The sequence below is a fragment of the Callorhinus ursinus genome, unplaced genomic scaffold, assembly GCF_003265705.2.
Source record: "Callorhinus ursinus isolate GAN/ISIS: 27379988/994484 unplaced genomic scaffold, GSC_fseal_2.0 scaffold6, whole genome shotgun sequence".
In the NCBI taxonomy this organism is placed as follows: domain Eukaryota; kingdom Metazoa; phylum Chordata; class Mammalia; order Carnivora; family Otariidae; genus Callorhinus; species Callorhinus ursinus.
The window spans coordinates 53142524-53164893 of record NW_027397068.1 but is presented as its reverse complement, the minus strand read 5'-3'; the positions used below and the strand labels follow the sequence as shown (position 1 = coordinate 53164893).

Here is a 22370-nt window from a genome sequence, read left to right as displayed (position 1 = left end):
CAAGTTGCTTTTCCTCCAAGGATGAAGTAGTTCTTGGCCAAGCCAGTTCTATGTAGGTTGTGGAAGTCTGCACAAACCGTTTCACCACTGAAGCTTTAGTTCCCTCAAATACAAATGCAGGGATTAGAGAAGGCATTTAGGGTTCTTCCTGTTCTAAACTCTCAGGCTTCCAGACGCCTTGATGGCGAAGTCTAACAGGGTTAAAGTAAGGATCATGGCTGGGTTGCGGCCTCAGGAAAAGTTCTGCAACCCCTGAACACTGTAAAAACAGGAAGAAGAATCGCGGAAGGTGGTGCCAAATCGAAAGAACCTAACCTTTGGACCCAAGTTCCTCACAAACCTGTGAGCCCTTGTCACGACCACAGACTTTCACGCTCTTAACGCCTCCAGGAGCCCTTGGAGCCGACTTCTCCGGGCCTTCCCGTGCTAGTCTTGCCTCCCAGCCAACGCCCGGTTTGGCAGTCCCTATTCCGGTCTTCCAGGCTCACGTGCCGGTTCCCAGCCGCCAGCTCCGAGATCATGCCCTGACCACGCCTAACGGCTCTGGCCCCGCCTCCCCGTCCTGGCCCCGCCTCACGGCTCTGGCCCCACCTCCCCGCCATGGCCCCGCCTCCCCGCCCCGGCCCCGCCACTACGTGCACGCCCGGCCTCCCCTTGGAGCGCTGGTCTGCTGGTCCGGAAGTGACGCGAGGCTCCGGCTGCAGGCTGGACGCCCGCATTCTCTCAGGGCCGCACCCTGAGTCAACCCCGGGCAGCATGGCTCTGCAACTTTTGCTCCTGCTCGTCTTGCAGGCCGGGAGCTGGGCTGAGATGAGCCTCGCGGATCTGGAGCTGTCTTCGGGTACGTCGCTCGTGGGGCGGGGGGGCGGCGGCCAGGGGGGGATGGGACTGGGGAGGGAGTCGCCCGGGTCTGGAAGCACGGCCCCGCGGGGTCGCGTCCTCGTTGGCCCTGGGACGTCTGCGTGGGCGGCCGCGGGGAAGGCCACTCCGGGCGTCCGCGGTCAGCGGACTTCAGTGCCCTTTCTCTCGGCTCTTCCGTTGTTGCCGAAACGGCAAAACAGCCTCTCGGTCTTCCAGTTCTTTTAATTCATTTTTGACTAGGTGAGTTTCTCGGTCAGCATTTGGACAGTGTGGCCAGCGCTCGTGAGTTAAATATTTTTAGGGTAAACCCAAAATCCTTAAGAGAGAAGTTGTTCTCCCCCCATTATGAGAATCCTTAAGTGGCAGGGATTGGTCATTTTACGTTTAAGTCTGGCAGCCGTGCGGCGTGAACTTGGGAGCAGATTTGTCAGGCTGTACATCTCTTAGCTTAGTTCCTCGGAGCTTGTTTGTTCTGCCGGCTCACTGAGATTTCCCCGGAAATAAATGCAGGGAATACGGTTTCCAGAGCTCGGTTGTCATGGTGATTAGGAGCTCCCGTGAGATCAGTGAATCTCTTCTGCAAGAGGGTTAAATCTAAAGCATCAGAAACCCCTCACTCTTGAGTGTCTGCTCAGTATCCACAGTTAGCAGTTGCCTGGAAGGGGTCGGGGAGGCCCCGCCTTCTGCATCCTTGGCAAAATCTGGGTCCGAACCTCTATATTATGACTTCGTCTGTGCGCTCCATTGATATCCACCTGTCCTTTGGCTTGCTCTTTAAGAGGCAAGCAGACAAATACTTAGTCTTTCCTTGGGACATTGTTCCAGATGTTGAGAATACAAAAATGGGAGTTATTCAGTTTCTGCTTTCAAGGATCACGATTATATAGCTAACAGTTACTAAGCCCTAGGTACCGCTGTTAACTTATCACATCTCATTTTTCACAACAACCGGTATCTCCATTAATGGATGAGAAATCGAGGCACAAGGTCTGCCCTGTTCGTAGAGCGGTCACTGCTGCTCAGTAAGGGAGCCTGCAGTTGGGCTCCAGAGTCCAAGTTAACCACTCTGCAGGCTGCCATTACCTAGAGCGAATTAGTCATCTACAAGGGCAATTGCAGTATATTGTGATAAGAGCCTGGACTTTCGCACAGGCTACTGGAAAAGCAAGATAGAGGTACCTGGGTATGACCAGGAGAATCAGGAAGGACTTCACAGAGAAAGTTAATAACCCCAGAGTTGGAGCTGGAGGTACAGAGAGACTTGTGTGAGCAGAGGGAGAGGTGTGAAACAGCATGTTGAATTAGTGGAATACTAAGGGTTTCATTGTAGAATATGTGTGTGAGGTTACAAGGGGAGATAAGATAGGTAGAGAGGTAGGAACCCAGTAAATGAAGTGCCTTGTCATGTGTAACAAACAACAAAGGATGGCGACGTAACATTAGCCAAGATAGGCAAATTGGGGGATTTATTGGCTTAGAGAATCCAAGCAAGAGTTAGAAAGGTAGAGATACCACCTGGGCCTCAGAAAGCTGAACCAGTCACTCAGAAGTGCAAAGACTGTTTCTTATTACTGACTCTGGGTGTAGACAGCTTTTCCTACTTGGCAGGAATCATGGATGTGGACAGCTTTTGGGCTTTGCATCTTGTAGCTTCCACCATCCTAACAAAATCCCAGGAGAAGGCTCTGATTGGCATGCTTGGGTCAGGCACCAGATTGCCGGGGAAGGACCATGTTGCAGGAGGTGGCGGTAGGGGAGTTTCCAGAAGAGAAATATTCCTGAAGGAAGTACAGGTGCTAGGCCAACAAAGTAAGTATGTTCACTATACCTTGCTCTGGTTGGTGGGTGGTCAATGGATTATTTGAAGAGGAGAAATGATTTTACGTAGGATTGGTTAGGCCATTTAGAAAGACCGTTCATCTTACACAATAGTTTGGGGGTAGACTCGAAGGAAGGAGGCCAGTTAAGTTAACTGCTTAAGTTGGGATGAGTCAGTGAAAATGGCAGTTCAAATGCAGAAGAGAGGACGGTTTGAAGAACATTTAAAAGGCAGAGTCAGCGGGAGTTGGTGATTGGGTGTGGGAAGAGAATGGCTCGGATTCCTGGTTTAGGTAGAGCATTAAACCATGTGCCATGCCCTTTCTGAGTACAGACAGGGTCCTCCTAAGCCAGGTACCCCTAGCTTAATTTCCAGTAGCCTGTGCAAAAGTCCAGGCTCTTACCACAATGTACTGCAATTGCCCTTATAGACGACTAACTTGCTCTAGGTAATGGCAGTCTGCAGAATGGTTAAGAACGTGGACTCTGGAGCCCAACTTCCGGCTCCCTCCTGAGTAGCAGCGACCTCTGTACAAACTGGGCAGACCTCTTTGTGCCTCGATTTCTCATCCATTAATGGAGAGACTGGTTATGAAATGTGAAAATGAGATGTGATAAGTTAACAGCGGTGCCTAGCACTTAGTAACTGTTAGCTACATAATCATGCTCCTTGAAAGCAGAAACGGTACTTTCCATGTTTGTATTCCCAACACCTAGAACAATGTGGGGCCTCTTGTGATTACACAATTTGCACATCCCAGAAGCCAGCTCTGGGAGAATTGCCTGTCTGCTCCCATGGGAACATCTCCTATGGCCTTTTGTACTCCAGCATTTTGTAAACACAAGTGCCAGTGACCCCCTCCCTTTTTTCAATGCATTTTCAATACATTTGTCTAGACTTTTCAGTGTATTTCTCTAGCTTGTGTTGTGTTCCCAATGCTTTTAAAGTTAGTTTAAAATAGAAAGTCTGCAGAGAGTAGGAGGAAAACCCTCAAGGACAACCTACTTCTGGCTCTTGGCTAGCTAGCTTCCTTGTCTCACTAGTGCCTGACATTTAATAGGCCCTCAGTGTGTTAATTCTTACAGTGTTGGGTTTTATTGTATGCTTGATAGTTCATCTTAGATGAGGGAACCTGGTAGGAACAGGGAAGCAGGCAAGAGAACGTAGTCAGTCCCTGCAAAGTCCAAAGTCCAAGTGGTTGGGAATGTATCGTGCCACAGTGATGGGCTTTTGTTAGTATTTCTTAGTGAATGGATAGGGAAAATAAACCCATGTGTGCTGTCTAATAATAGGATATTTCGCTTTTCATCCCGTTTTACCTATAAAAGCGGTATATATATATATTTTTAAGTGAAGCAGTGTCTACCTTCTTGCTGTTTGCTCTTCCACTCTGGGTATTAGTAATACTCAAGAGCACGCTGTACTTTCTCACATAGACGTGGGTCTCTTAAGTTGCCTTCTCCACTGAAAAGTGGAGAAAGTCTCTTTTCCGATAGCCATGTCAGTCATGTCCATTGCAAAGAAATGATTTCCTTTAATGCATTGTTCAGATTTTGCAGTGGTCATCATATAATTGTGATAGTATAATAAATCAGGCAAAACTACTTCAATTAGATGCATGTGAAATCAGCAGAAAATAATCATTTCCAATTCCTATTAATATATGGAGGTCATTTTCTTATTTTTGTTAAACTATCACAAAAATGATGCCTAACTAGCTTTTCTTAACTAAAACCAACAAACCTTTATAGGCTGCCAAATCTTTAAATAGCTTCTCTAAGCCTTTGTTCGTTCATTGGTAAAGATATGTATAATAATATCACCTCCCTCATAGAATGGTTTGTGTTGGTTCATTGAGGCAGTACATAACAATGGAGCACATTGCCTGTCTTGTAGTAAATGTTTAATCTACACATTAGAGATTACCATTCAATAATGTTCATTGTTATTTATTTTAACAAATATATTTTAAAATATTAAATTGTTGTGGTTGTATATGAGAGATTGTGATACCTTAAAAAAAAAAAACTCATCCAAATCAGTATGAGAAATTTAAAATAGATTCAGCAACTAACTTATTCTTCTACCTTTCCCCTGTTTTTCATAGACTGAAAAAGACTCTATTCCTCTTTCTCAACTTAGAGTGAATTAGTCCAAATGGGAATTAGTCTTGAGAAATGACTTCTCTCAGGGACTACTAGCTGGGTCTGGTCCAATTAGAATTTATTGGCATGCCAAGCAGACCCACCTAGGTAAAACTGAATAGGAACACATATAAAAATCCTGCATTTTAGGTCAGAAAGTGGCTAAGCAGATGTTTATTGGATAAGCTCTAACTTGGTGGTTTGAGTAAAAGATCTGGGGGGATTTTAGATAATTACAAATTCAGCATAAGCCACTATTTGATATGTCCATCTCTCTAAAAAAAGAGGAAGGAAAATATTTCATTCATGTCTGTTATATTCTGGGCTCCACAACTTAAGAGAGTGAGTGATAAAATCAGAATAAATCCTGAAGACAAACAGGAAGAAGAGAAGACTGCAGACATATTAACAGTTTTGACCCAGCTAAGGAACAATTTTATGGAAAGTAGTAATTTATTATTTTATTATTTATGATAATTTTATTATTTGAACCCTTAGCTCTGAATCTCTTCTAAAGGTATAAGAAAATAATAGAAGTAGAAAATAGATTTTTGTATTCATCTCACAAAGTGATGGACGATTGAAAGCCCGAAAATATTGCAGTGTTTTAATGAAAAAACTTTTATGAACATTTGAAACATGTGCAAGAATTCTCAAAATGTCTTTATTCATCTTAAATCTAGAAGACACCGCTGCTTGCTAAGAGAAAAATTTGGAAGGCATTAAGAAAATAACTATTTTATCAACACTATAAAACCATTCAGGAGGTGTAGATTGTGATCTATAAATCTATTCAGAAAAAAAATTGCAGAAGTCTTGGTTTGATATTTCCCCCTTTTCCTCTCTGGATTTCTCATGCCATTTCTCAGTTTGCAATGTAAGAAAAAACCTTTGACCATATCCATGGCCCTGCCTGCATCTTTCACTAGGGGAAAGGTGTTAGAGCTTTTCTCTGAGTTGTTCATTCACAAAAGGGTCTGGGTGCTTTAATTTGGAGCATTTCTTTTTGAGCTGTAGTGTCAGATGGCTTAGAATGCCCTGACACAATTTGATTGCTGGCCACTTTATCCTTAGTCCTTTCCCATAGAGAGGTGAGTAAGCAGATTGTCAGAGGGTGTCTACAGACCCCAGAGCTCTGCTCTTTGGTAGATGTACCTATCTTTTATACAGTATTTGTAGGCGATTATGTTAAAATTGGGGAAGAACTTCTGTGGCTGTCCCTTTTGTAGTAGAGGCACAGATGCCCTTGGTGGTTATGGGATGGAGGACGCGCGGCAGCCCGTACTCCGATCGTCATCCGTGCAGAGGAAATCTGGAGATGTCTGTAGTTCCTTGCTTGACCAGCAGTTACAACAGAGCTGTTCTTTCTGGTTGAGGTTTTCTGGTCTTACGTGACATCCCCATTGCCCTGTCTTGTGGCACTGCTTCCTCACCTCACATACTGATCTTCATCAGTTTTTCTGTCGTCTTCCTTGCTCTTTTTTCATATCCTGTCTCTCCCAGTTTATCAAGAGGAAACAGTTGGTTGTAACCAGAACTCACCTTCCCCCCCCCCCCCCCCGCACTGTAGAGTGTTAGAAAAAACTGATTGTTCTTTACTGTGTTTGGTTTTGTTAAGGCCTCAGCTGTTCTAGAGACATTCTGAGAAGCAGATTTGAAAACAGTGAATGTTTGTTCTAGGTAGCATGCACCAAATAACGGAACTCCTCTCCAAAACAACATGAGTTACAGAAAACCATCTGTATCATTTTCAAGAGATGGAGAGATCTGTAAGATTATTTTATTTGATGAGATACTCTAGTAGGATCTTTCTTTAAACTCCACAGATAATCTTTTCTTGCTATTCTACACATATTTTTATTGACGTGGGTAAATTTATTTTGGATGGAAGTTTGCTGTAAGCCTTAATTATTTTAATTTGAATATAAAACAATTTAAACGTTAGGTCACAAAATTATGAAACAGTAGAAAACTACTCCTATTTATCATGCGAGTTTTGCAGAAAGTGACAAAGGCAGATGTGTAATAACCACATGGTTTCTCTTCTGGTAGTATTAAAACCACAGGCTACATCCTTTGGTGTCTATATTCAAAGTTTCTCCTTTAATAGAATGGTAAAGTCTCTTAGTATCCATTGAAACCTCCTTCCTCCCACGACCTGTCTTGATTGCTTTGAAAGCTGTGATTTAAGCCCCAGTTCTAATCTAACCAAGTCAAGCTTTAACTTAAATTATGGGAAGCATCATTTGATTCACATTAAAAACTAATGTGCAAGTCTACTTTGTGGTTTTATAACTATGATTCAGTAACCTCTTCTTAAATGTAAATGCACTTTATTCAATATTCTATATGCCTTTCCCTCAAATACAGGAATCTCAGCCCAAGTCTATACAATTAAAAAGTCATTACTATTGGGAATAATTTTTTTTTTTTTAAAGAGACTTAAAAGGCAGTGAAGAAGTCCTCATTACTGGAAACTGGAAGCAGGCAGGTCCTTGTTACCAGAGGCAGTAAGTTTAGCAACACTGTTGCCTTTGGTAACAGGAAGAGTAGGAAATGTGCCTGGTGAGCTTCTAGACCTAGCCAGGGAGGTTGCCAAGCAGTGCCAAAGGTGCCACGTGGTTTCTTCTTGCTTCTTGTAGTTAAAATTCAAGACTAGAAAGAGTAACCAAGAGAAGGACTGTTAAGCAAAAAGGAACCAGGACCAGAAGTTTTGAAAATTATCAGCCTCTGGAGAGGCAAAAGATGCTAAAGTTAAGGGATGGCTTTTGAGAGAAGTTCACACTCATTGTGAGTTTTCTTAGCATCAGGTTCCTCTCATCTGGTTGAAAATAATGTTTATCTGTGTGAATATTATTATTTTTTAATAAAGATTTTATTTATTTGAGAGAGAGAGCATGCACACGCAAGCAAGCATGAGCAGGGGATGGGGCAGGGGACCATAGGGATTGATCCCAGGACCTTGGGCTCATGACCTGAGCCGAAGGTCAGATGCTTAACTGACTGAGCCACCCAGGTGCCCCTATGTGAATGTTATTTGATATTGATGTTGACTTGAACCTGGGGGATAAGGGTGGTGCCTTGTATTTCCTCCTCACAGACTATAAGCTGTTTGAGAGTAGGTCGTTTCATGAAGTTGAGGTGCAAACATATGAAAACATATCTAAAGAAACCTAGAAAAAGGAAGCCTCAGTACACCCTGCTAAGTAAGGCCATGGGAACTCTACCAAAACCAAAAGAGAAGAACCGGGGCTAAGTCTGCCAAGACCAGTGGTTTTGGCTCACCTGCAAGGAAATTGCTTAGAGAACCAAAGATGCTAGGTACCAACAGCTGTCAGCAGTATTTCAGGAACAGTAAATAGAACACTTGTAGGTGTCTGATCACTGGCTGCAGAAAGAGCATATTATAAGCATGTGATGTTTGAATCGGTGAGACATCCTCCCAGCTTCATAATCTCAACCTTTTGGCACAAATTGTCACATTGCTTTGGTAAGTAGTTATAGAAGTTAGACAGTTGGGCAGTAACCAAAGCTATTCATTGTGGGAACGCTATGAAATATATTGGTTTATCAAAAAAAAAATCTGTTTTTAAGTCAGTTTTTCCTCCTAAATAATAATAAAAAATTCCTAAAGTTGTGAACATATGAAGCAGGGTTCCTCAACTTTAGTGCTATTGGCATTTTGGACTGCCAAAAAGTGGAGAGCTGTCCTGTGCATTTATTAGAATACTTAGCAACCTTGGCCTCTATTCTGGAGATGCCAGCAGCAGCCTACCACTATCACCCAGTTGTGAGAACCAAAAATGTCTCTAGACAGTGCCAAATGTCCCCTGCAAGACAAAAATCGCTTCCTATTGAAAACCACTGATATAAGGGGAAAAAGTAACCAGAGAAGGGAGGGAAAAGGCAGTAGAATTTAATTGTCCACAAGGTCATATTTTTTCCCTAAATAATTCTGAATCTGTGTTCTGCCTTAAAAAGGTAATACGAGTGTTAAATAATTGTAAATTAAAGCAATGCACCAGTTTGGGTTTGCATATTGGAATTTTTGCTTTGGGAAAAAATATAGTAGGTGTTTCCTTCAACAGTAAGCAAATACCGTATGTATATGAAATTAACACCTCACATATCAGATTAGGAAATCTGAAATGACTAATTGTATAACCAGGAAAGAACCCACATTTCCTAATCTTCAACCCAGGGAATATTTTTCTTATTAGAGCAGTCCAGTTTATATAACCCCAAGTAATCATCATTATCAGCTGGGAACTTTTATTTTTATTTTTTACTTTTATATTTTTTTAAATATTTATTTGAGAGAGAGAGAGCACTAGGGACAAGTGCAAAGGGAGAAAGAGAATCTCAAGCAGACTCCCTGCTGAGCGCGGAGCGTAGAGCCAGATGCGGGGCTCGATCCCAGGACCCTAAGATCATGACCTGAGCCTAAATCAAGAGCCGGATGCCTAACCAACTGAGCCACCCAGGTGTCCTGTGCTGGGGAACTTAAAAAAACAAAACAAAAAACAACTTTTGGCTCTCTCAGAGTTTTTGAGGAAGATGATATGTTTGGAAGCCACTGTACCTGACTGCATTGCCATTCATTCATTTATTTTAGGAAGGATTGAATAATCTTGAAGTTGGGGTCCATATCGCCAACTCTGTATCTTCATGTTCATTCATAAGGAAGGGAAGGAAGGGATGGAAAGAAGGAGGGAGAGAGAGAGAAAAGGAGAAATGGAGATGTATGTGTGTGAGTGTTTCCCAAGGGGTGGTGGACAGCAGCCTTTGCCCCTGAGCAGGGGAGTAAATGGCCGCTTTTAATAACTAGTTACAAGATGTTAAAGTGAGAACCAAGGAACTCTCGTGTGACTCACAGCTCAGTAGACATTTTCTTTTTTTTTAAAGATTTTATTTATTTACTTATTTGACAGAGAGAGACACAGTGAGAGAAGGAACAACAAGCAGGGGGAGTGGGAGAGGGAAAAGCAGACTTCTCACTGAGTAGGGAGCCTGATGCAAGACTCGATCCCAGGACCCTGGGATCATGACCTGAGCCAAAGGCAGACGCTTAACAACTGAGCCACTCAGGCACCCTCAGTAGATGGTTTCTGAAATGGTTTAAAAGAGCAAAGGCAAGAATATTGAGTATGTTTTGTAAAAAGCCCTGCAAACCCCAGAGAGCAAAATGTTAATGGAACTGACAAGGTGGACGGCTTAGGCTTCTATTCCTGTGTTACAGAAAAGGTGCTGAGGTGTGTGATGATAGCAGGCAGAGGGCTTCCAGCCTAGGGGGTATTTTAGAATGAAATTGACCATCCCTGGGGGGGGGGGTAGCCAGTTCTCTGCTAGCCTTTGAAGGCTATCTGTGGTATCAAATGTAGGAAATTCTAGTGATTAAATGAATTGAGCATGATTATTACAACAGGCAGCAAATTTATTTATAAAAACTCCTAAAACATAATAGGGATTGATTGCCTCTACTATATTTATATTTCTCTCATACTACCATATTGTTTCAGGAATTTAAAATGGATCAGAATGCTATACATTTTCGAATAAAATTAATTTTTATAAATCTCAATTTAAATAATTGTTTGTCCTGGTGAATTCTACTTCAAAGTACATATTTGGCTAACTAGGCTCCTTATAAAGTTTTCTAATATTAACATGAGTTTCTTACAATTGTCCATTTTACTTTTTGAATCTCTTACAGTGCCGATACCAACCAATATTAAAATTGAGGCCTATAACTTTAATACTGTCCTATTTTGGGACTACCCAACCATGCCACAGACCCCTGTTTTTACTGTACAGGTAAAGAACTATGGGTAAGTGTTACTCTCTCATCTTTTTTATTCTGTTTTTGTCTAGGTCTCTCTACTTCCCATAACTTTGTGGTTATTTCCCATCATCTTTCTTTCCCATGTGGCAGAACTTCTTAAACTGCTTGTAGACTTCCAGAAGTGCTAAGGATGCAAATTATTTATTTTCAGAGTACTTCCTGCCTCTTAGTTCTTCTTCCCATCAGAATTGAAGTAGAGGAGTCTAACTTTCAAGACCTTTTAAAAGATTTATTTATTTGAGAGAGAGAGAGTGAGCATGTGTGCATGCTATTGGGGGGCAGGGAGAGAGAGAGAGAGATTCCTCCAACAGACTCCACGCTGAGCAGGGAGCTCAACGTGGGACTCAGTCCCAGGACCCTGAGATCATGACCTGCCACCAAATCAAGAGTCGGACACTGAACCGACTGAGCCACCCAGGCACTCCAGGAATTAGAGATTTTTGAAAGGCATGACAAATAAAACTTACAGTTCTGTATTAAAAGTAATGATGTCGGAACGCCTGGATGGCTCGGTTGGGCATCCAACTCTTGATTTCAGTTCAGGTCGTGGTCTCGGGGTCCTGGCATCCAGCCCCACGTTGGGCTCTACTCTTAGCATGGAGTTTGCTTGTCCTTCTTCCACTGTTCCTACACACACACACACACTCTCTCTCTCTCTCTCATAACTAAATAAAATCTTAAAAAAAAATAATGATGTCCTCTTACTTTCCATAGTGAATGTATTGTTGAATAGAAAGATAAAAATTTCAAAAAAACTTTTGACAAATGTCAGGAGTCTTTGTAATGCGTTAGATTCTGCAGCCAAGTAATGATTATTTATGTTAATAGAATCTAGAGTTATCTAAAGATCAGATTTTTAAAAATTGTATGTGGAATGTACTTTGTTCAGGTGTTGTATTTTGAATTGAGCCTCTTTATTGTAAAGGAATTTATAGTACTTCTAACCAGAGTAAGGGCTTCCTGCTTTGTCTGGCTTCTCCATCCTATTCTTGTTCAGCTCTTTCTACCAGCTCCATGCTGTAAATGAAAAGCAAAGCAGAGACAGAGATGATTCAAGTTTATATATTAACAGTAAAAGTTACCATTGTGCTTCTTTATTCCTCTTTGTTTTAGGGAAGCAGTATGGATTGATGCCTGCAATACCTCTCATCATTATTGTAATATCTTTTCTGTAATTAATGATCCATCACTTTCTCTCTGGGCGAGAATTAAAGCTAGGCTTGGACAAAAAGAATCAGCCTATGCAGAGTCAAAAGAATTTATTTTATGTAAACAAGGTGAGTAGAACTTTTAAATTTGAAATGTTAAGTTTGAAAATACCCATGTCTTCTGTACGTATTTGCTTTTATTAGCACTTGCTAAGAGTTATCACAATGCCCAAAGGCATTTCTTCCTCTTTCCCCAAGCTCCACAAAATAGGACTAAGAGATACCCATCACTTTGCTGCTTCTAAACCATCACAATTCCACTGCCCGCAAGCATGGATCAGTGCCGCCCAGGTGGGCTGTGGGGGGCCTTCTCCCCGCTCTCCTCACAGCACTCCCTGCTGAGTTACACTCACGGAGGACAGCTCTCCCTCTTCCACCCTGTGCATCGTCCCCAAGGCCTCTGGGAATTTTATATACCAACTTAATACGTTAACTAATTTTAGATTTCTAGAATCTCCCCAACCCCAGTGATTTTTTTTTTTTAGCCCTTTCTCCTGCCAGCAGCGCATTCCTGCAGTATACCTGATCTTAGTTATCACCTCAGGCTCCAAAATCTTCATTGCCAATTCCCCTTCTCTGACTGAAATCCTACCCTGTAGCTCTCACACCCTCACTCGTGGGTAAAGAGGCGATTAGTCACTTGACTCCTCCCTTGTGTTCTCAGCCTTGTGCCTTGCCCTCCACCTTCACTTCCTTCCTTGTTCAGCCTCCACGCTTGGTTTCGTCCACCACGGCCTTGCTTCTGCTCCTGTGTTTCAGATTGTGCCTACTTACAGGCCCTTCCTCGACTTGCCTTGAAATAATTTTATGTCCCAGAGTCCATGCCTGTCATCTGTTAACTATACCATCTGTGCATCAGATTTTTCCCATACAGATTTATCAAGGGCATACTGTGTGCTAGAAAGTATACCAGGCCCTGAGGGTAAATTAGCAAATAAACATAGGCCTGACTGGCACATAGTAAGTGTACAATAAATGCGTGAAGAATAGGTAAATGGCTCACCAACAAAGTCTCAAGCATCGGTGACACATAATAAATATTTCTTGAATGAATGTCTTGTTTTGATTTTCACCATAAAAATTCAATGTATTTGGCAAACTTTCCTCAGAGCCTTCATGCCAGACATCCATAGGTATTGGCAATACAAAGAGTTTCAGTGAGTGTTCAAAAGTAACTAAGATGCCTTTTCTGAAACATTTTTTATTTTTTATTTTTTTATTTATTTATTTTTAAAGATTTTATTTATTTATGTGAGAGAGAGAGAATGAGAGACAGCATGAGAGGGAAGAGGGTCAGAGGGAGAAGCAGACTCCCCGCTGAGCAGGGAGCCCAATGTGGGACTCGATCCCGGGACTCCAGGATCATGACCTGAGCCGAAGGCAGTCGCTTAACCAACTGAGCCACCCAGGCGCCCTCTGAAACATTTTTTAGAGAACAGGTTTTCTTTTTAATCTGCAGATCCACAGAAAAAGGAAGAATAACTTAAGAGAGCTTCTTTTATGTCAAGGTTTTTTAACAGGTTTCGTGACCTAACTGTTTACCTTTAGCATGATAAGTGAATTGAAGTTGTTAAAGAGGAGTTTAGATTAGATAAAAATACTTCCTGCTTGAGATTAATTTAATATTTCTTATTAAGGACATTTAGAGTATCTTCTAGCTCTTTGTGGAATGGTTTAAACACGGTTCCGCTTTAGAACAACCGAGCGAGTACCTTGATGGATTGATTTTGGAAGTTTTCTGGAACATGCTATAAAGTTCCAGGGGCAGTACTAATTCTGCTTCTTTTGGGTCTCCCCCCCCCCCCCAGGGAACATTGGACCACCTGCAGTGGGTATCAGAAAGATGGGAAACCAAATCATCATTGACATATTTCACCCTTTAACTAATATAAGTGGAAGAGAGCCAGTACCCATCTATGATGAAAATAATTGTCACATATTCATGTACACGGTGGATTTGAGAATAAATGGAAGTAAGGTAGGTGTTTCTATTTCCTTTGTTCTGTTTTTCTGTTGCTAGCATAAGTTGTCTCTATATGTAGTGTAATGAAAGTACAATGCTAACACTCAGGCAGGACTTACGGATCATAGATTTTGCCTATAAATAAATGTTGAGGGGAGTTGGGTTTGGAGTTAATCACTAATGCTGGGCAGGTGAATACATTTAAGTTTTGTCTTGGCCTCATTTAACAGCATGGCCCTGTTTTAGGATTTTAAACCTGTTTATTCCTATTTCTCCACTGGTAAGACAAAGATCATTTTAATCTTTTCTTCCTCATGGGTAGTGGTGTAAAATAACAGGAAGCTATAAGTGGAATCCTTGTTTTTGAAAGAGAAAGTTAGCGATTCTGCTGTGGGGATATACTTACATTCGGGCGCTGGTGTGCAGACCACACTTGGATTGGAATGATTCTAGCCCATCCATTCTCCACAGCACCGCCATTGCTTTATTTAATAGTATTTGTCAGGCGCGTGCTCTGTGTGTTCCTGGCACCAGCAGGTAGCAATGAACAGTACAGACCCTGCTCCAGTGCTTCGTGGATGGAGCAAAACAGAGCAGGGAGGGGCTGTGGGCAGCGGGGTTGCGGGCAGTAGTGATCAGTAGGGTGGTTGGAGCAGGGAAGGTGTTACTGGACCAGGTGTGGAGGAGGGCAGGAGGTGACCTTCATGGATCTGGATGGGGAGAGTGTTTCAGACAAAGAATCTGGCAGAAGCACACTGGGCGGAGTGCAGGCGCAGATGAGGTCAGGGGTCATGGGGGGCCACATCACTTGGGGCACAGGAGAGATTTGATGTTATTCTGATGAAGGCGTTACGTCTCTGGAATGCTTTTAGCAGGAAGAGTAGCATCTGACTTGGATTTTAAAACATCACTCTGGATGCTTAGTGGAGTCGTCCTTCTGAAGTGCACATCTAACCTTCCTTCACTCCTTAAAATCCCTTCACAAATCCCTATGAGCTACAAAATAGTATCTAAATCCCCTTTCATGGCGTGGCCTCCCAGGCCTTCGTGATTTGGCCGCTTGAGTCCTTTCCAGCTTCCTGTCTCCCTGTTTTTTCCAACCTAAGTTTTATTTGTGCAGCGGTGAACTGCTTTTAGTTCTTCGTTCCCTGCAGGTGCCGTGCTGTTTCCCAGAACGCCCTCTCCACCTTCTCCACTTGGACAACTTTCTGCTTATTCTTCAGTATTCAGCTGGCATTTCATCTCCACTTTGAGTTCTCTTCTCACACCAGCCACTGTTTGTGCACCTCTGTGGTTCCATCATTCCTGGTTCCGTAGAAGAGTCCCTTTGCAGGACTGGTGGCTCACATTCCTCTCTGCCCTGGGCGCGTTGCTGGAGGTCTGGCTACTGTCCCACCTCCGTGTGTTCCTGGGCTCTGTGGCGTAAGAGACGAACGTCCTTTGGCTGGTTGGACGAAGGCTAAAACGCATTCTCAGTGTTGTTGTTGTTTTCCCCATACAGACCACGTATAAAATGAAAGTAGAGGAGGAAAATGATTGCAGTGAGACTCAGTGCCGTCTCGTGGTCCCCGTGTCCTCCCTGAATTCTGACTACTGTGTTTCAGCAGAAGGCGAGTCCAAAGATTGGCTTGTTAAAACTGAGGTGTCCAAAGAACTTTGTATCACCACGTCTGATGATAACCGCATGGAAGGCAAGTTTCTGCTGTTTTGTCCTGAATACAGGGAGGGGTAACTGAAATAGGGTCATTGAAAAGAGGCAGGGGGCACCTGGGTGGCTCAGTTGGTTAAGCGACTGCCTTCGGCTCGGGTCATGCTCCTGGAGTCCCGGGATCGAGTCCCGCATCGGGCTCCCTGCTCGGCGGGGAGCCTGCTCCTCCCTCTGACCCTCTTCCCTCTCGTGCTCTCTCTCATTCTCTCTCTCAAATAAATAAAATCTTAAAAAAAAAAAAAAAAAGAAGAGGCAGTTTCAGTAAATCCCTGTTCTTTTAAAAATATTCAGTGGTTCCATTTCTCAGAGAAGTCCAAGAGTAAAAATAAGTCCATCTCTCAGGTATTAAGAGTCTAAAACAACCGATTTGGAAAGCTGTGTGATGACCTTTTGACCCAGGGAAGAAAAGAAACATAACGCCTAACACGCTATGCCTAAATGTCTGCATTTCAGGATTACACGTAGTGATGTAAAGCAGTTTATTATTTCCATATAGTAAGATGTTATGTATCCATTAGAATGTTCTCTATGGGGATGGTAAGTTTAAAAATTGAGTAGCAGAAATATTCATTGGCATGTGTGACATGAACTGGACAAACACTAAAAATTAGTATCCAAAAATAAATGTTGATAGGTTATGGGTCATTTTTATAACACTTAAAAATAATTTTGTTTCATTTTCTTTTCTTTGTGTGTGTAGGGGGGGTACATATGATAGAACTTTAGAACTGATATTCTCAAGTGGCAGGTACCTTAACAAAAATTTGGCCTGTTCTCTGCACTTACAAAATTTAAATGTTCATTATAGATAATTTATAAAATACAAAAAGCCAGAAGAAATCAAAATTATCTGTAGTTCTGTCATCCAAATACTTAGTTACAGTTTGGGTTTTTTTTTTCTCATCCTATTCTGTATAGCCATGATCATGTTGTATAGTACATAACATTTTATGTACTGCTTTAAGATGTATTATAAATATATTATAAATATTTTTCCATTTTAATTCATATACTTTATTAATATTATTTTTTAATCTCTGTAGACTGTTTCATCATGTAGAATTTATATTCTGTTTAATATTCCCCAATTTGGGACTTCCAGATTATTTATGACTTTCTCTATGATAACATGCTTTGGTAACTGTGTATATATATTTTTTCCAATTATGAGGCTGTTTTTAGAATATATTTTTTATTTATTTTAAAGATTTATTTATTTATTTTAGAGAGAAGAGAGCACAGATGGGAGGGGCAGAGGGAGAGAGAATCTCAAGCAGACTCCACGCTGAGCATGGAGCCTGAAGTGAGGCTCTGTCTCACAACCCTGAGGTCACAACCTGAGCTGAAAGCAAGAGTCGGACACGTAGCCGACTGGACCACCCAGGCACCCCCCCAAATTTTATGATACAAACATCTCCCTTTTTTGTTTTGTTGTTGTTGTTGTTTAATATTTTATTTACTTATTTGAGAGGGAGAGAATGAGAGATAGAGAGCACGAGAGGGAAGAGGGTCAGAGGGAGAAGCAGACTCCCTGCTCAGTAGGGAGCCCGATGTGGGACTCGATCCCGGGACTCCAGGATCATGACCTGAGCCAAAGGCAGTCGCTTAACCAGCTAAGCCACCTAGGCGCCCTGTTGTTGTTGTTTTTAAAGATTTTATTTGTTTGTCAGAGAGAGAGCACAAGCCGGGGGGAGCGGCAGGCAGGGGGAGAAGCAGGCTCCCCCACTGAGCAGGGAGCCCGATGCAGGGCTCCGTCCCAGGGCGCTGGGATCATGACCTGAGCCACAGGTAGAGGCTTAACCGACTGAGCCATCCAGGCGTCCCTACAAATATCCTGTTGAAGAACGGGAATCTAGGCTGAAGAATTAGAGCAAAATGCCTGAAACTTAATAACTTTTAGGCTATTATAACAAGGGTTTCAAATAGTATGTGACTTAAAATAATGCAGTGTATTATTATGCCATTTTTATGCCATTATTATGCCAATATCCCATTATGCCAACTTGCATTGTGTTATTTTGAAAAACTAAAATTCTAATTAATACACAAAATGTGAAATAATGCAAATGCCTCAGATTTATTTATTTTTTTTAAAGTCTGAATTATAAACTGGGCAGGTACTGTGGCCACGTGGTGGCAGCACTGTGGCCCAGAAGCAGTATTCCCTGCCCGCCTGTGCCCTGCTTCTAAATGCAGTGCTGGCTTCAGTTAGGGAGTGCTTTTATCTTTCCTGTTGTAATAACTTCATTTTTTCCACATCCTGTAATAGGTGTTATACACGTGTTCATTTAGTCGTCATTTCCAGAGTGACTATTCCAAAAAAGTAACTTTGGAATAGAAATTAAAGGTAATAAAATGCCAGTAAAGAGGCCAAACACCACCATGATACGTAGAGTAGTGAAAATAGAATACTGAAGATTGTGCTTTGAAAATAAAAAGCAGCATTAGAGCAAAATACACAATAGTGATTATAGATGTATGTGCTCTGTAGCAGATCTTTCTTATTCTAAGTTATAACCTCTGGCTTGTGTTTAAGGGCCCCTAATCCCGGTGCGGCTTTTCCTGTCCGTGTGTGCTGTGTGTGTGTCTGTGTATCTTTACAAGTATTTGTGATCTTCAAATAAATATAAAATGGAACGAAATTCTGAGGAGTGGGATTAAATTATTTTAGAGTTATAGTCATTGTCAGAATTTATTTCTGAAGGGGTGGATTTTTTAAAATTTTCTTTTGCCTTTTTAACGGAGAGAAAAGTGCAACTCTGGAAGCACCCTATGTTGGGGGTTTTAAGGAAATGGTTGTGAAAGTCTGTGTTAGCCACTTTGTATCATGGAGGGATAGGTGCAGAAGGTAGAGAATTGCAGAGCTGGGAAGAGCCCTTTTAGTATCTAGGACAGGTGTACCTAAGCTTTTTTCATCTTGCCCAACTTCTGTGGCAAGTGTTCTTTGCAACCCTGATCATATTAATTACCCAGTGAGCAAATCTAGTAAAGACTTCATACTATTTCATGGATATAGCAGTATTTCCATCCTAATTCTAACTTGTGATTTTTCCCTTTTTTTTAGATTCTGTTTGGATTCCAATTGTTGCCGTTCTCCCACTTTTTCTAGTACTTATCCTGGTATTTGTATATTGTTACACTAAGAAGATGAATCCGTGTAAGAGGGAGAGCATCATGTTACCCAAGTCCTTGGTAACATATTTAAATATTTTTCTTTAATTATATACACTAAAGTGTTTATTTGGACCTTTTCGATAATTTTCTTAAAATTTTTTTTAAGTAGAATGATGTTCAGCAGCATGTCACCTATCATAAATCACTCAATCTGCCACACATCCAAAACCACACAATTTTTACCACACATCATGTACTTTTTTATGCACGGAACAAGAGCATAATTGGATAAGTCTGTTAAGGATCTTAAAGTTTAGTGGGAGAAGAAGATAAGTATTCAGTGGGTATACGATGTTCAAACATAGAGGTTTACATCCATGCCAGTGAGGACTTTGTCTACCTTTGGGGGATGGGGCGTCGTTGTGGCCTTTCCACAGTGATGTTTGAGCGTCTAGAGGGCAGACAGGAGTTTATCCAGGTACTAAGGGACAGTATGTGCCAAAGCCCAGCATCAAGAAAGCCTGGCTTTTGAAAATCCTAAAATACAGAAACACTATTATGGTTGGAGTGTAGAAGGAAAGATGGCCACAAGTGAGACCAGAAATTTGGCATTTTTTAAAGAAGATTTATTTATTTGAGAGAGAGAGAGAGACAGCATAAGCAGGGGGAGGAGCAGAGGGAGAGGGAGAGAAATCCTCAAGCAGATTCCCCGCTGAGCGCGGGACCTGATGCTGGGCTTAATCCCAGGACCCCAAGATCATGACCTGAGCCAAAATCAAGAATCGGATGCTTAACTGACTGAGTCATGCAGGCGCCCCAGAAGTTGGACCTTTTAATGTCAACATTTAAAAGCCTTTGTATGATGAAAAGAACATATACAGCTAACAGGATGGTAATTGTTTGAATGAAATAGGATAGGAATAATATCTGTAACATGCAAAGGACACATTTCAATTTGTTTTGAAAACACTACCTTAAGTGAAGTGAATAAAAACTATCAGTAGTAGATAATTGATGTATGAAGTATAGTATTTGTCCTTACTAATTAAGGATAATTCATGTATGAAATATAGTATTTGTCCTTACTAATTAAGGATAATTCATGTATGAAATATAGTATTTGTCCTTACTAATTAAGGATAAGTAAGCAAGCACAAAGCAACCTTACAGTATGCAACTTTATACCCACTAGAGAAGGAAAAATAAACCTGAATATCCAGTAGTACCAGTAGTAGTAAAACTGGTGTATACTGGTAAAAGTAATGCAGCCATGGTGGGAAGGTAAGCATTTAATGGGTATAGAGTTTAGTAGTGCCATAAATAATGCCACAGCCTGTGACTGAGTAATTCTACTTTTAAGAATTTATTCTTTAAAAAAATCTTCATAAATAAAGATAATCACTTCAACATGTTCTATAAATAGTAAAAATTTGAAAGACTTCAAAATGCACTGTTAGAGAAATTACTTTAATCATCAGTATAAAGAAATTATACGAGGCAGTGAAAATTATAATTAAAATTATAATTATGAAGGCAAAAGGTGAAAATATTATATAAGTAGGTGTACTCCCATTACAAATGTAACGTGCATAGATGTGGAGGTAATGGAGAAAAAGCAACACGTCCTAATTAGATGGTGGATGACTTTTTAAAAATCCTAAAAACACTTGCACTTAATATAGTATATTTTCATTAAAAAGCAAGGCAAGGCAACCACCAGATGCTATTATACTGTTACCATAAATCTGCCATTTAGTGGTATATTTCATTGTCCATTACCCTTAGACCATGTCTTCTTAAGGATGTGCACTTGAGTTTAATAATTTATTATTTTTAATCATTGGTTTCTCTTCCCTTAGCTGTCTGTGGTAAAAAATGCCTCTTCAGAGACAAAATCTGAATCAAAATGTGTATCACCCATCACCTACCAGCCAATTGCCCCAGAAAATGAGAAGATGATCTGGGAAGAGCACTTGTCTCCAGCAACACTTGGTACGCCCACTGAAGACAACCTAGAAAAAACGGAACACCGAGAAGATGTTTCCAGTGAAATAGAAGTGGTGACCGCTGAAGAAAATACTTCTGACATGGCTCCTGGTAGCCCTCTGACCCCAGGAATGAGAGAGAATTCTGTCCATCCAAATAGTAACCAGTCTGAACCCTGTGTCGTCACCTTAAACTCCTATCACTCCAGAAATGGTTCTGATAGTGGCGTTGTGGAATCCGACAGCTTCTTATCTGACTCAGAATTTTCCCCAAATAATAAAACTGAACTAAAGACCGAAGGACAGGAGTGCGTAGTGCTGAGAAACACTACCACCTCCTTTGGTTACGACAAGCCGCATGTGTTAGTGGATCTGCTTGTGGACGAAGGTGGTAAGGAATCCTTGATTGGTTATATAGACTGACGGCAGATTCCAAAGAGTTTTCCTAAGGGCAACGAAGATGTTACAGCTTTGAAGGATTGGCTTTTCCCAAACAGGTTTTCTGCTTTGATTTCACAAAAGGATCATTCTTTGAAAAATTGTATCTTTGTCGCTATTAACCAAGTAAGAGTATCTGGGTTTACATAAATTGCCAAGAGCCTCTTCAGCACTGTTACATTTGGTCTGAAAACTGCAAAGGCTTTGAAAAAACAAACCATTGTCACATTTGAAATTTTCCATCTAGGTGGGCTGTTAGTTAACAGTGAAAACTCTTAAGAACCCTGCTTCTTATGATAGTAGGTGAGATACCCCAGGGTCCTTTCTAATCACTTCCAAGACCTAGAATAGATTTTTTTTCTTTTCTGTGTCTCAGCTTGGTATTTGTTTTTGGAACTCTATCTATATAGTTGTGTGTGTGTGTGTGTGTGTATTATATATATGTATATATAATATATATATATATTTAATAGAGCATGAGAGCATGAGTGGGGGGATGAGGGGCAGAGGGAGAGCGAGAGAATCTTAAGCAGACTCCACACCCAGCACGGAATCTGATGTGGGGCTTGATTTCATGATCCTGAAGCTATAACCTGAGCCAAAATCAAGAGCTGGATGCTTAACTGACTGAGCCACCCAGGCGCCCCTATGTATATAGTATTTTTAAATGCTCACTTTCAGAAATCCTGGAAGCTTTCCAAAATTGAATTTAAAATCTAATTCAAATCATATAGACTTAATAAGGAATATGTAAATAGAAACATGTAGATATTTTTTATGGAACATTGCATTTAGAGACTTGTAAATAAAGTGTATTTAAAATTCATTTTTGTACTCATTTATTCAAGCACTCACGCTGTTAACCTAGTATTTTTTATGCATTTGCCTGTTCCATGCATTGAGACTATATTTTCTAATTATTCATATCTAACCTTTAAAACAGTCCTAAAAACAATGTAATCTTTAAAAATGGTCCTTTTATGTCTGTATTTTAATATTTAGCACTCAGTGTACAGAACACTGTTCCAAGCTGTTTGGGGAGGGGGGAAAAGAGCAGATTTTCTGTAGAGCTTGAGGATTGAGGGGTCCTCTAGCATAAAGACAGTGGTCAAAGCCATTAGAGTAGGTGGGAGCCCTGAGAAGCATGTGGTGTGAAGAGAGAGTCCCCAAAGAGAGGCAAGCCAAGAGTTAATTTCTATATTACACAAGGAATTCTTGGGAATTACTAAGGGGATAGTAATTTTAAGATTCAAATGAATTAGTTGACCAAAGAATTTTTTTAAAAATA

General features: G+C 41.1%; 1 protein-coding gene across 1 annotated transcript; it reads left to right on the top strand.

The window, feature by feature from the left end:
* The first annotated feature begins 670 nt into the window (after positions 1-670).
* On the top strand, positions 671-21908 carry IFNGR1 (interferon gamma receptor 1). Its single transcript, XM_025865922.2, is given in 9 exon segments — positions 671-841; positions 2512-2670; positions 10538-10652; positions 11780-11943; positions 13683-13852; positions 15339-15528; positions 18610-18737; positions 20519-21055; positions 21058-21908. Coding segments are annotated over 9 exon segments (1584 nt in total). The 5' UTR covers positions 671-756; the 3' UTR covers positions 21094-21908.
* Positions 21909-22370: the final 462 nt, after the last annotated feature.